Source organism: Mustela nigripes, chromosome 2, assembly GCF_022355385.1.
Source record: "Mustela nigripes isolate SB6536 chromosome 2, MUSNIG.SB6536, whole genome shotgun sequence".
Classification (NCBI taxonomy): Eukaryota; Metazoa; Chordata; class Mammalia; order Carnivora; family Mustelidae; genus Mustela; species Mustela nigripes.
The window spans coordinates 1,445,786-1,459,017 of NC_081558.1; the positions used below are offsets into that span (position 1 = coordinate 1,445,786).

Below are 13,232 nucleotides of genomic sequence, written 5' to 3' on the forward strand. Positions count from 1 at the left end.
ACAAGAGCCCTGTGTGCTCAAGGTGAGCTCGGCAGCCTGGGGCGCCTGTTGAGGGTCGGCTGGGTTCTGTTTCGGAGCTGCGTGTCCAAGAGCGTGTCCTGGGTGTGAACACCTGTGTGCTCCGTGTGCGGAGTGGAGCATCCGGGCACGCTTCCCCCAGGAGCAGGGCGGCCCCCCACGTCCCGGATGTAGGCCATCCTCCCTCGGGTGCCAGCCGCGTCAGGGGGCCCCCAGCCAGGGGTAGGGGGGTGTGAACCATCTGCAGAGAGGGCTGTAGGGGTCTCCGAGCTCCCACCCAGCTCAGGAGGGACAGGAAGACCGGGGGGAAACCTTTAGAAAATGCTCGAGAAACTATGCAAAAGATGAGTCCTGATGAAAAGACAGTCCTGTGGTCCGGTCCCTACAAAAAAGGGGGTCAGTCGCGCGGGGCGCCGGCGGCGGGCGGCCTCCGGGAGATGCACAGGTGCTCGTGGGACGGGCCGTCGCGCGCGCGGGGCGTCAGATCATCTTCATGGTGAACTTGCGGGAGCCGCCCTGGCCCGCCGCGGCCGCCGGTCCATCCACCTTGCGGAAGGAGTACTCCACGGAGAAGTGGTTCTTGTGCTGCCCGCGGCCGCGGCTCCACACGAAGAGCAGCAGGAAGCAGAAGAGCACGACGCCCAGGAAGGTGATGCAGCCCATGGCGGTGGACACGAGGATGGTGGTGAGGTCCAGCGGGAAGCGCGCGGCCGCCTGCGTCTCGTTGCGGCCCTCGCCCGGGGTCCGGTTGGCGGCCGGCGCGGGCTGCACGCTCAGCGTGGCGAAGTACGTGTCGTTGCCGCCCGCGTTGCTGGCCACGCACGTGTAGGTGCCGCTGTCCTGCGGGCGCGCGCCCCGGATCTCCAGCGTGCCCCCGGGCAGCAGGCGCGCGCGGCCCGCGCTGTCGGCCGTCACGGCGCGGTGGCGCGGCGTCACCCAGGCCACGGTGGGCGCCGGCTCGCCCTCGGCGCGGCACTGGAAGCGCACGTCGTCGCCCGCCGCCGCCGTGACGCGCTGCAGCCGCCGCTCGCGGATCTTGGGCTTGCGGCACACGAAGTACTCGAAGAGCGCCGAGTCGGGCAGGCTGCGCAGCGCGTCGCCGCGGACCTCGGCCGGGGTGGCACAGGCCGGCAGCCGCCCGTCGAAGTTGAGGGTCTTCCGGCGCTGCACGATCCAGAGCAGGCGACAGTCGCAGGCCAGCGGGTTCCCGTCCACGCGCAGCGTCTCCAGCGTGTTGACCGAGTGGAAGGTGTTCTCCTCCAGCGTGGACAGCAGGTTGTTGGAGAGGTTGAGCAGGCGGATCTGCCGCAGCCCCAGGAAGGCCTGCGGCTCCACGACGGCCAGCAGGGCGCCGGCCAGGTGCAGCTCGCGCAGGCGGACCAGGTCGCGGAAGGAGCCGCGCGGCACCGTGCTGATGGGGTTGTGCGACAGGTTGAGGCAGGTGAGGTGGGCCTGGTGGCGGAGCGCGGCGGCCGGCACGGCGGTGATGTTGGTGTGCGTGACGGACAGCGAGGTCAGGTTGAGCCCCTGCAGGCTGCCGGCGCCCACCTCCTCCAGCAGCGGCCAGTTGTCGATCTCCAGGTGTAGCAGGCCCGGGAGCCTCCGGAAGTTCTGGTCCTCCAGGGCGGCGATGGCCAGGTGCCGCAGCCGCAGGGCGCCCAGCCCCCGCAGGTGGCCCAGCGACTCTCCGGACAGCGCCGTGAGGTTGCAGCGCTCCAGGGTCAGCTCCTCGAGCGCCAGCAGCCCCGCGAAGGCGCGGCGCGAGATGAACACCAGGTGGTTGTCACCCACCTCCAGCCGGCGGAGGCTGCGCAGGTCCTGGAAGGTGTAGTCCAGGAGGATGACCAGCTTGTTCTCGCTCAGGTCCAGCAGCGTGAGGTTGTCCAGGCGCGTGAAGACCCCGGGCGGGATGAGCTTGAGCAGGTTCCCGCGCAGGCGCAGGACGCGCAGGCGCGGCAGGTTGGCGAAGGCGCCCGGCTCCACGTGCGCGATCACGTTCTCGCTCAGGTCCAGCTCCTCCAGCAGCGGCAGCGCGGCCAGGTCGCCCGGGTTCAGGCAGCGGATGCGGTTGCGGCTGAGCTCCAGCAGGCGCGTCTCGGCCGGGATGCCGTCGGGCACGGCGGTGAGCCGGCGCCGGGGACAGGCCACCGCGCGCGTCTGCGCCGAGCACTCGCAGCGGGCCGGGCAGCCGGCGGCCGGCGGGGGCGCCGCGGGCAGGAGCAGGAGCTGCAGGCCCAGGACGCACAGCCAGCAGGTCATGGTGCGGAGCGTGGGCCTAGGGCCGCGCCAGCATCCTCGTGGGCACCTGAGGGCGGGGCAGGCATCAGCACGCGGGGCCCAGCGCCCCGACCCCGCCGCGCGCAAGACGCGTCCCTCCGCGGAGGGCCGCGCACGGCGGAGAGCTGGACGCGCGGCCACGCGAAAGCCGGTCCACCCGCGATCGCGGCGGCCGCGCCCCTAATGGCCAGAAACCGGAAACTGCCCAAACGCGCATGGGCAGAGGCGCGGACACACACAGCGGGTCCCCCACGCGCGGAGCGTCCCTCGGCCACCAGCCGGAGCGAGGCCCCCACGGGCGGCCCCGGGTCGGCCCCGAGCCCGCGGTGCGCAGGGAGGGAACCAGACACAGGAGGCCACACGGGATGTGTGAGTCCACCCGTGTGACGCGGCCAGACCGGGCTCCTCCCCAGGCGGGAAGGGGGCTCCTGGGGGCCGGGGGCTGGGGGAGGGGATGGCTGATGGGGACGCGGCTGCTTGGAATGTTCTGGAACTAGCTAGTGCTGATGGTTACGCAACTTTGTGAATACACTGAAAGTCACCAAAAGGTACCCTTTAAAAGGGCAAATGTTTTGTTATGTCCATTTTATCTCAATAAAAACATTACAAGAGAAAGCACTTATTGAACTGGAGAAGAACTTCACAACATAGTGTACAATTTGGGGGCACCCCCCCACAACTTATTGAGTGCCTTCTGTATACAGGCTCGGAGTCCGCTGAAGGGCCAGGCAGCTGGAGGTCCCGCCCTCCTGGGGTTTGTGGACATCCTCCCAGCGGGGTGCAGGTGGTCTCAGTCCTCTCCCTGGCTACCCCCAGAGGCCTTCCCGGGGCCGCGCCCATGCGGTGCTCCCTCTTCCCTGTGTTTGTGTCGACACTGGTCCAACCACCGCACGAAATTAGGACGTAGTTTAAAACCCCGGTCATGGCTGCGACCTCCCAGGGGACTGTAACCTCTCCAAGGCCTTTGTCTTCATCACTTGGATTTCCCGAGAGCCCAGGAGTGTGGTGAGACCCGGCACCTGCTGGGGGAACCCCAGTGCTCGATCCACACCGACAGCAAGTCCGGGGACACACCTGGACGCTCTGGAAGGAAGGGTGGGCGGTGAGGATGAATGATGCTGCCGCCGCAGACCAGCAGAGGCGACATCTGAGCTGAGACCCGGCAGAGGGCTGGCTGGCGTCCCTCCAAGAGCCGTGTTTGAGTCTTAGCCCCTGATACCTGTGAAGGGGACCTCGTTTGGAAACAGGGTCCTGCAGATGTGATCAGTTATGATGTGGTTCTATTGGGATCGGGCAGCCCTACAGCCAGGGACGGGTGTCCTTGTAACCAGAGGGACAGGGACACTCACATCGATGCCAAAGGCCACATGAAGAAGAGGCAGGGACTGATCTGGTGTGTCTAAGCCAGGAAAGCTAAGCATTGTGCAGAGCCACAGAAAGCTGGAAGAGGAAGAGGGGGTCCTCCCCGGAGCCTTCGGAGGGGGCTGGGTGGTGTAACACCCCGATGTCAGACTTCGGCCTCCAGAACCGGGAGAGGGTAGGTCTCTGTTGTTTTAAGTCCCTCCGCATGTGGCATTTTTGTCCTGATGGCCACAGGCAGCTCAGAGAGACCTGGGGAAGGGAGTGCCAGGCTGGGGGAACTGCCGTGGGGGAGGGAGCTCGCTGACATGTGGCGTGGAGCCTGCCGGCCCCACCGCCCTGTGCTCCTCCCTCTACCCTGCTGGGCTGCAGCCAGACCCTGGGGGTCGAGGTGGGGCTTGGCGGGGAGGGTCCAGCCAGATGGCCGCTGGATGGGGACTGAGAGCAGCTGCATCTCCCCAAGCATCCCCCATGAGGGGCTGCCTGTTTCCACACTGTTCCCACAGGACCGGCCGGGCAAGGACTCAGGCTCCAGGTCCTCCATCTGCTGGACATCTGGGAGGCCGGCTCCCGCCTGCCCAGACTCCTGGGGGAATGAACACGCCCAGAGCCCTGGTCCCTGCCGGCTTCACGCCGAGCACGAGGGGTTGGGCGGGGAGGGTCTGCACTTTGCAGGCACAATCCAGGTAAGACGAGGTCACCCTGGGCTCAGCTGGCCCTCACCCCATGACTGGTCTTCCGATACAAAGGGGAGACATGGACACAGATGCACAGAGCAGAGGCTTCCAGACAGTGGGTCGGAGGGTGTGGCTTGGAGCCATGGGACACTGAGGACCACCCGGAACCCCTGAGAGCTGGAAGATGCCAGGAAGGATCCCCGCCACCCCTAGAGACTTGCGAGGGAGCCCAGCACTGCGGACAGACCCCTTGAGTTTGCTGCAGGGTCATTGGAGATAGCGGAAAAAAAGAAACTGGACCTAACGTCCGTGTCCATCCCTAGGGGATTGGTCAAATTATTGGTCTGTGTCTGCTGTGGCGTCGAGGAGACTCCCGCGCACCAGCAGAGGAAGACAGCTGAGATCTAGTTAAACGGAGGAAACCTGGAACTAACCAGTATTCATCGACAGGGGATCAAACAGGCGGCAGTCCGCGGCTACCGTGGGACCGGGGAGACGTGAACACACCCGCCGGGGAAGACAGCTGAGAGGCACTGAGTCGGGGAGTTAAAAAAATCTGGGTTGTCAGCGACAGAATGCACAAATAAAATGAAAAGAAACACCAAACTGAATTCTAGGTACCCCCCAACCCATGCCTGGGATTTCACGTACGCCGCAGAACAGCCCGGGGAGTGGTGGGGACGGAGCTGTTCACAGCGCGAGGAGACCAGGGACCGGCGGCTCTCCACTCGTGGCCTCCAGCAGGGGACCAGGAGGGAGGCCGTGGGAGGCAGCGGGAGCCGCCGGCTGTGCCCTCCTGCCGCGGCTGTCCTTAATTCTGACCTGGACGTTGCAGGGACACAGTCTCTCCCTAAGGCAAGCTTCCTGCTGAGGCTGTTTTTCTAGGTCATTCTGCCCGTGTGGTTGCCCAGCACGTGGGGAGGCTGGGTCCCGGCTGAGTACAGGAGCGTCCCCCGCTCAGCTGTCCGTCTCCCATGTCTGGCAACTTCCTACCTTAAACTTGCCCCTGACTCTGAGCTTCCTCCAGGTCCCTGCCCCAGCCTGTGCTGCTCCCTGTGGTCGAGGGGTAACTGTCCTCGCCCTGGGAGCTAGGGGCAGGGCCTCAACGGCCTGATTCAGGGGGACCTGGGGCCCCTCTGGCTTTGCCCCAAGGAGGGAATGGGTGGTATGATTCAGCGCCAAATACAGAGTCCTTGTGGGGACAGAGCTGTCTGGTCTGTTCTTTCTGCAGCACAGAACCGCACCCCCGTCTGGCATATAACGAGGCCCCAAGGCTCCGCACAACCTGCCCCGCCCGCCCCTCCTCCCTCTACCCCGTGCCCTCTCTGTTCCAGCCACCGGGGCCTCCTGGCCGTTCCTCCCACACACGAGGCCTGGTCCTGCCCCAGGGCCTTTGCACGTGGTGTCCCCTCTGCCTGAAACACTTTCCCTGCATGGCTCCTCCCTGACTTTATTTGGGTCTGGTCTCGTGTCACTTCCTGGTGACTTTGTACTACAGTCCTCGTCCTAGTCTCTCTCGATAAAGTAAGCTCTGCACCCTGCGTGGGTCTCGAGCCCACGACCCCAAGATCAAGACTCTCGCGCCACTGAGACCCTCGCTTGTCGCTGGTCTCCCGTCCGCCCGACTGTGAACGCCGCCGCCGCCGCCTTCAACACGGCAAACACCGAGGAGCCTCGGCTCTGGGCCGGCCCTGGCGCAGCAGGGTCTCCGCCGGGACCCCAGCCCATGGGGGCACCTCGCTGTCACCCTCCGTTCCCAGTCGGGGACACTGAGTAGCACAGCACCTCGGGGTGGCGGGAGACCGTCTCGGGGGGCAGCGGGCAGCGCGTCCGGTAGCAGTCCGGAGCACAGCTGTTGCTGCCGGGCTTTTTAAAAAGGACTATTTGCTCGAGGGCGGCTGACAGCAGCCGTGCGTGGTTTCCGGGGAATCTTGAAACCGTTTTTATTGTGCATAACGCGGGGCCTACTTCTGTCACCTCAGAGACACGGCCATGCAGCTGCCCCGCGGTCCCCGCTTCTGTCCACTAGTCAGTCAACGGACAGCTCCCCGGGGCTGAGCCAGAGCTGGTGAGACGCGGAGCCCAGGAGACAAAGAGCCTCGTCCGGGCGCCGGGGCCAGGGGGAGCTTCACGAACACCCCTGGCTCCGGTCAGAGAAAGATGCCAGGGGAGGGACGGTGGGGCCGCGGAGGGGTTCGCAGGCTCCGGTTTACCCAGAGCGGGGGGTGGGGGGGGGGGGGGCTGCTCTGCCCGAGACCCGCGGAGGGGGCGGGGCTGAGCCGGGGGGGCAGGAAGGGCGGGGGGTGGGGGCGCCCGCAGACACCCTGGGGTGAGGCCCTGCGGTTCGGGCAAGACGCGAACACGGACGTTGCCCGTTTCTTAAGCTGTTTCTACGTCGGAAAGAATTCTTACCCAAGAGCTGGCCCCGAACACGGGGGAGGATGAAACCGGGAAGTAAGGACTCGGCGGCCGGAGGGGGGCCCGGCGGGGGCCGGCAGGACCCTGGGGGCACCTCACCCGCGTCCCTCACCTGTTACTGGGCGGCCAAGCCACGGCGACGCCCCGGATGGGAGCACCGCTGGCCCTCGGCCGCGGGGCCCTCCAGCTGTGACCCAGCGTGTCCCTGACCGTCCCTCAGGCGTGGCCACCCCATGGGGCTAGGGGTGAGGCGAGCCCGGGGTGTGGCGAGCCCGGGAGGGACCCTCACGGGCCTGTGTCCTGACCCTGGGCCCCGCAGTGGGGTTCCCATCCAGCTGGAGGTCTGGGCGCCCGTCCTGCTTCTGGGGGTTCTCAGGGCCCTGCGCCCACTGCTCTGCAGGGCAGAGGCGGGCGGGAAGGGCAGGGACACAGCGTGGACAAAGGCCCTGTGGTGGGCTGTGGCCGACAGGGAGAGGAGGGCCCCGTTCTTACCCTTTCTCTGCCCCTTGCCTTCTTCCCAGGGCTGGGGTCTTGGGGGACACGCGCTCCAGACCCTCCCTCCCTGACCTGGGGCCGGGCGCCCCCGAGGGCCTCTCCTCCTGTCCCTGTCAGCTGACGACTCTCGGTTTTCTGTCTTGGGCAGCACATCTCCCCAGAGCTCCAGTCCTGGGGACCCGGCCGCATCCCCGACCTCTCCGTGGGGGGGTTGCTGCAGTGCCCCCCAGCCCGCTCCAGCCCCGGCAACGTCCCGCACACGCTGGAATCATGGCGACCCCCCCCGGCCAGTGCACTGGCAGATGCCCTCAGCTGCACCTCCAGATCCCGGCCTCTCCTGGCACCGCCAGGCCACCGCGCAGGGCAGACCGCTCCCACGGAGCACCCACCTTCTTCCTTCTGGTGGCCTCAGTGTCCCCCCTGCAGAACGGTCCTGGGGGCGGGCAGAGGAGACCTGCCCCACAGACGTGGGGGTGGGGTCGTTCTCCGGGGGGCCGTTCCAGCCAGGGCGGGGGGCCAAGCCTCATCTCCGGCCCCCACCCACGTGAGGCCAGGAGCGCCACCCACCACGACCACCACAGGCATCCCCGGACGGGGAAGTGGGGCACCCCAGGGTGAGAGCCCTGTCTGGAGGTCGCACGACACACGACAGGCACACGGTGGAGCCCCCCCTCCCCGGAATCAGCTCACCATCGGTCTGTGGTACACACGGGGACGCAGAAGCCCAGAGAGGGAAAGGGACCTGCCCAGGGCCACACAGCGGGTGATGAGCAGATAAAGCTCAAGCCCAGGACGCCGTCTCCTCGTCTCCACGACTCTCCCAGGGCCAGGGGACCCCATCCCCCGCGGAACCGTGACGTCTGCGTGCTCCGCAGACCCGTGTGTCAGCCGGGCAGGGCCGCGAGGCCCCCAGCACCGCCGCGCCCTCCTCCACCCCCCAGGAAGGCTCGGGGTCGGCAGCGCCGGGAGCCGGGCATGCACGCTGCCCCCGATGAAGGTCCCCGAGGGCACTGTGCTGGGTGCCGGACGCTCAGCCTGGGGCCACCCAGACCCCCTCACAGAACCAGGCCTCCTCCCCCCGGCCCCGGCCCCCGCGTGCCCCGGATGGACAAGCCAGCACCGGGGACTGGGTGCACAGCCTCGTCTGCCTCCCGTAAGCCAAATCCCACGGGGGCGGCCCGGCCTCAGCGTCCAGGTGGGCGGATGACCTGTTTCCCGGACGGCGCCCCGCTGCTGTGACAGGCTGTCTGCGGTGGGCGGGGCGGCGGTGGTCACCGGGGACCCGGGCCGGGGCGTGGAGGCTCCCTGCCACCCACTCACACTCCGGGTGTCCCGTTTTCCTCCTGAGACCTACTGCGTGCCACGCCCCGACGGGTGCCCGGCCCCCACGGGCACATTTTTCCCATTTCAAGTTTTTATTTGGTGCGGTGCCTTTTAGTGCATTCCCAGGGTTGGGCAACCATCACCTCTATCTGATTCCAGAACATTCCATCAGTCCAAAGGAAACCTCGTCCCCGTCGGCCGTCACTCCCCGGCCCCCACGAGCCGTCTTCCCGGGCGTGGAGGAGTCTGGTCTAGACGTGTCACGCGCGTGGACTCACAGCCCGTGTGGCCTCCTGTGTCTGGGTCCCTCCCCGAGCGTCGTGTTGGGTGAGAGCGGACAAGGGTCATGAAAGTGAACACACACCGAGGGCTTGGGAAAAGTGGGGGTCGGTGGCGGTCTGACGCTTTGCCCAGCATGGCCTGGGGGGCTCTCTGAGCCCAGATCTGCACGGGAGGCGGGGGTCAGCCAGGCGACAGTCCGGGAAATGGTGTTCTGAGTGGAGGGACCGTAGGAGCCCAGTCGCTGGTGTGGTGACAAGCCTGGTGCCTGAGGCGCAGCCCCGAGGGGCTGGCGTGTGTCTGCGTCTGGGGGCTGGGAGCCGGGGTCGGCCGGGGTGGAAGCCCACGGGGCGTGGACCCCGCCGAGGGGCTGGAAGCCCAGGCTGAGCGCGGCGGCCGTCAGGAGGGGCTCGGGGCAGGACCAGGGGGCGTCTGTGTTCGTCTGAAGGTGCGTCCGCTCCGTGTGGCCTGACCCCGTCGCCCCGCAGCCCTGCAGGCGCCGAGTCCGGACCGTCCTGCCTACCGTCCTGCCTACCCCACAGCTCGTCCTGTGACAGCGAGCTGTACCCTGTCCCGCTCTGCCCCCGCGGCGCGCTCGGAGCTGGGTTGCTCTGGGGCCCGGCCTACCCCGCAGACACAGCGAAGGACCCGCCAGCCTCTGGGGCGGGACAACGCCCCGTCCCGTCCGCGCCCGCAGGCTGGCCCGCGTCCTTCCCCGCACCCGCCTCCCCAGGCTGACCGCACGGGGAGGGGCAGATGCTTTGTAGAGAAGGATCCTTCCAGAAGAGTCTGCCCTGGGTGCTGGCTGGGGTAGGAGCCTCGAGTCCTCGCTCGGCGGGGCCTGCCCGCACTCTGTCACTCACTCCAGGAGCGCTTCATGGGCACCTGCGGGCTACGAGGTGCTATTCTCGCTCTCGAGGGCCACGGCTTTGAACAAAAGAGACAAAATCCCCGCCTTTCCGTCTACGGGTGATAAAGAGAAGAAAGAGGTAACAGAGCGGCCCCAGGCAGACCGTGCTGTGAAGATCAACGGGGGGCGGGGTGTGCAGGCAGCAGGTCGGCAGACGCCCCAAAGACGCGGGGAACATGCGCCTGTCACGCTCTGTGGCCAAGAGGAGGCAGTTTGCCAACGAAACCAAGGGTGACGGTGAGCGGACCTCCGACGGGGAGACCGCCCTGGGATCCCGGGGCGCCCGACGTCCTCTCGAGAGGGCGGCAGAGGGCGGGGGTCCCTGAGACAGGCAGACCCCGGGCTGAGGGCGGGGAGGACGGAGGGGGCCTGCGGGGCAGGGCAGGAGCCGGGTCTCCCTGGACCCTGGGGGGAGCAGCCCTGCCCGCGCCGGGGTTTTAGGATGTGTGAGCCCAACGTGTCGGAGAATCGGAGTGAGTGGTTTTAAGCCGACGCTGGTTTGTGACGGCGACCCCAGGAGACTCATGCAGCCTGGAGGAGGTGGGCTGGGGCCGCTGCAGAGCTGTGAGCCTGCTTCCAGCGGCCGGGAAGAGCGGGGGGCTGGGCTCCCCATGGAGGAGGCCATCAGCACCAGCTTAAGTGTAGGGACCCACCTGGGGACAGGCCCCGGAATCTGTCCATCACGGAGGCCCCTGGGGAAAGGGCCCCCCTACGCCCCTCCACCCGAAACTGTCCAGGGCTAATCTGCCATAAACTCTCCACCCAAGGAGGAGGCAGAGTGTGGCCGGGGCCCTCGGGCCCGTCCCCTCGGGCAGACGCAGCCTGGCCAGGGCCCCCTGCATCTCCCATCCACCTGCTGTTCTGGAGAGCTTTGTCCCAGGCCAGGGGGTACTGAAGATTGCCTTGGGCAAGGCCCGGCCAGGCCCCCCTGGAGGCAGCAGCTGAACCCATGGGGCTGGGGTGGGGGGGTGGAAGCTTGACAGCGGGACCCCATCGCCCCCCACCACAACCCGTCTCCCTGTTACAACAGGGACAGGAGGGAGCAAGGGGAACTGGATTTCGCAGGAACTAGAACTATCCCCCATTTCCCCTTCCCAGACTTGGGGGGCCCAGCTGCAGCGGCACCGGCCCTCCGAGGCCTGCGTTTGGGAACACACTGCCGACCCCCCCCCCCATTTGGTGCATCCTTTGTCCTAGATCCAGGCCCTCCTGGGGCTTTCATCCATGACAATTCATTAAGCCCTAATTAGCCTCCGTCTGCTGTTAGTCCCTTAACTCTTAGGGGGGCTGGGGGCCTCCCGACCCAGTTTCCTTGCCAGCCTACACACGGGCACTGCCAACTGCCCTCTCTGGGAGAGGTTTCTTGATCTAGAACTGCTCTTCAAATGCCCACCATACACTGAGGCTGCTCACCTGCTGGCCCAGCTCTGAGGGTGGGAATAATGAAGCCCATTTGGAGAAGAAGAGACTGAGGGTCCGAGTGGTCCAGCTCACCTAGCATCACGAAGCTTAAGGGTCAACATTTGAACGTGGGTCTGATGCCAGCTCCTTTCATTAAATTCCAGGGCACTACTGGAGGGCAGAGGGTGCCCTCCTGCGGCCCAGGATTGACACGTGGTGGGGGCGGCTCACTGGGGCCCACCCGGCACAAGCTTTCCTTGGAGAGCCCCCGGGGAGGCTGTCTACCTGGTGACTAGGTGGTGACTCAGGGGAGCCCAGGAATGACAGCATGGGGGAGAGCAATCAAGCGGCTGCCTCACGTCGCTTTCTGGGCCCACTCAGCGAGGCACCTGCAGATCCCGGGCCTCTGCTGGGGCGGCGACGAGCAGCCGCCCCCATTCTGTAGAAGAGTACACTGAGGCCGAGAGGGCACAGGGCAGGGCTGCCGCCAGGGCAGCAGGGGCACCGAGCACCAGACCAGGGCCCGGCGTGCATCCGCGCACCGTCACATCGGCCTCGGCCCCGGAGGCCTGCGAGCGTCTCTCCAACAACCCCCGTCACCAGCTGGTACGCAGAATGGAAGGAAAGCCAGGGTGAGATCACCGGGTTTAGCCCTTCCGAACCCCCGTCCCGGAGCTGGGCAGCCCCTTGCTGTCACCCTGTGTCATCCGGGTAGAGTGCAGGAGCAGGGTCTGTGGGGGAAGCCTAAGGGGTCTGCCCGTGGGCTCTTCCCGTCTGGATGCTGCCTCAGCTGGCTGCTTTGGCTGAGAGGGGCCCAGAGCCCGCCTGGGTTGAGACTCCTGACAAAGATGACCCTTCCTCGCTCACCACCTCGTCCACACTGAGACCGCATGTCCTCCACCTTCTGTCACTCGCCTGCCACACCCTTCCCAGCCTCCACACTTCCTCCAGGGAGCCCTCCCGGATTGCTCCAGGTCCCACTGCTCTGGGGCCCAGAGGTCCCCCATCAAGTCCCAAATGGTCCCTCGGCCTGCTGCCACATCACACAAGACACCCTCCCTCCCACCCTCTGCCGGCTGCAAGAGGTTCTCAACCACCTCAGGACACACACCGAATCACCAGGGTCTGCTTGTTAATAATGCAAGGTCTGGGGCCCAAACCTAAGAAGTGGGGGGCTGGGGTACCTGTGTCTTTCGTGCCCAGAGCACATGTTAAAGAAACCACTTATTAAGGCGCTCTCCAAAGTCAGGACCGGCTCTTTTCTTGGGCCCAGACCAAGGCACAAGCCGCTGTCTGCTCCCCCCACAACTTGTTGAATGGGGCCCAGTGGTCTCACTGACCTGCTCCAGAGGTCCAGGGGGCACCCAGGCCCAGCCTGAGGGGTTGGAGAGAAGCTTCCTACCACGTCTTTGGCGTCGCTTGGACACAGGCCCACAGTGCAGAGGGCTCAGCCCCATGTCCCCAAATACCTCCCCACCAGGCTGAGCAGTCCCCAGCCCCCAGGATGGAGCCTGTCCTGGTGCAGACCCCAAAGGCCCCCTTCTCCTTCCGGGCATTTCAGCACCTCTGGGCTGGATCAGACCCAGAGGCAGGAATGAAGTCTTTATCCTCATGGTCCCCCAACCCCCTCCCCCAGACCCAGTCAGGGCTCCCTTCTTCCCCCATGGAAGGGGCGCATCCTTCCCGCGTCCTCACTGCCCCACAGAGCCACCCAACCCGCTCCCCGCTCCCCAGTGCCCCAGGGGACGGGAGGGGGACCCCAGCGTGGGGAGTGGCCCCCAAAGTTTCCAGGGGGAGCACTGGGGGCCTGGCGGAGAGCCATGCCCCCAGGAGGGGTGCGCGGGGCGAGCGCCCCCGGGGGGGGGGGGGGGGGGGGGGGAGGGGCGCGGGTGGGGGCTGCGGGGCGCGGGCGGAGCGGGGTCGCCGGCCCTCGCGGCCACTCACCTGGGCGGCTCCGCCGCGGACACGGCGCGGGCTGCGGCGCGGGGGCCGCCCGGAGCCGACACGAGCTACCGCCGCCGCCTCCTCCCGGGCCGCCGTGCGCGCCCCCGCCGCGCGCGCCCGGCCGCCCTCCC

At 66.9% G+C, this 13,232-nt stretch overlaps 1 protein-coding gene across 4 annotated transcripts; it reads right to left on the reverse strand.

Annotated features, from left to right (window-relative positions):
* Window positions 1-305: 305 nt before the first annotated feature.
* LINGO3 (leucine rich repeat and Ig domain containing 3) lies at window positions 306-13,187 on the reverse strand. 4 transcript variants are annotated; one of them, XM_059388561.1, is made up of 2 exons: window positions 13,102-13,187; window positions 306-2,323 (listed from the first exon to the last, which is right to left on the reverse strand). In XM_059388561.1, the coding sequence occupies exon 2, from the start codon at window positions 2,275-2,277 to the stop codon at window positions 499-501; it is 1,779 nt and encodes a 592-aa protein (XP_059244544.1). In that variant the 5' UTR covers window positions 2,278-2,323; window positions 13,102-13,187; the 3' UTR covers window positions 306-498. The 4 variants fall into 4 exon arrangements, with proteins under 4 accessions (XP_059244544.1, XP_059244546.1, XP_059244547.1 ...); XM_059388563.1 differs by lacking the exon at window positions 13,102-13,187 and adding an exon at window positions 9,474-9,827; XM_059388564.1 differs by lacking the exon at window positions 13,102-13,187 and adding an exon at window positions 7,935-8,775.
* Window positions 13,188-13,232: the final 45 nt, after the last annotated feature.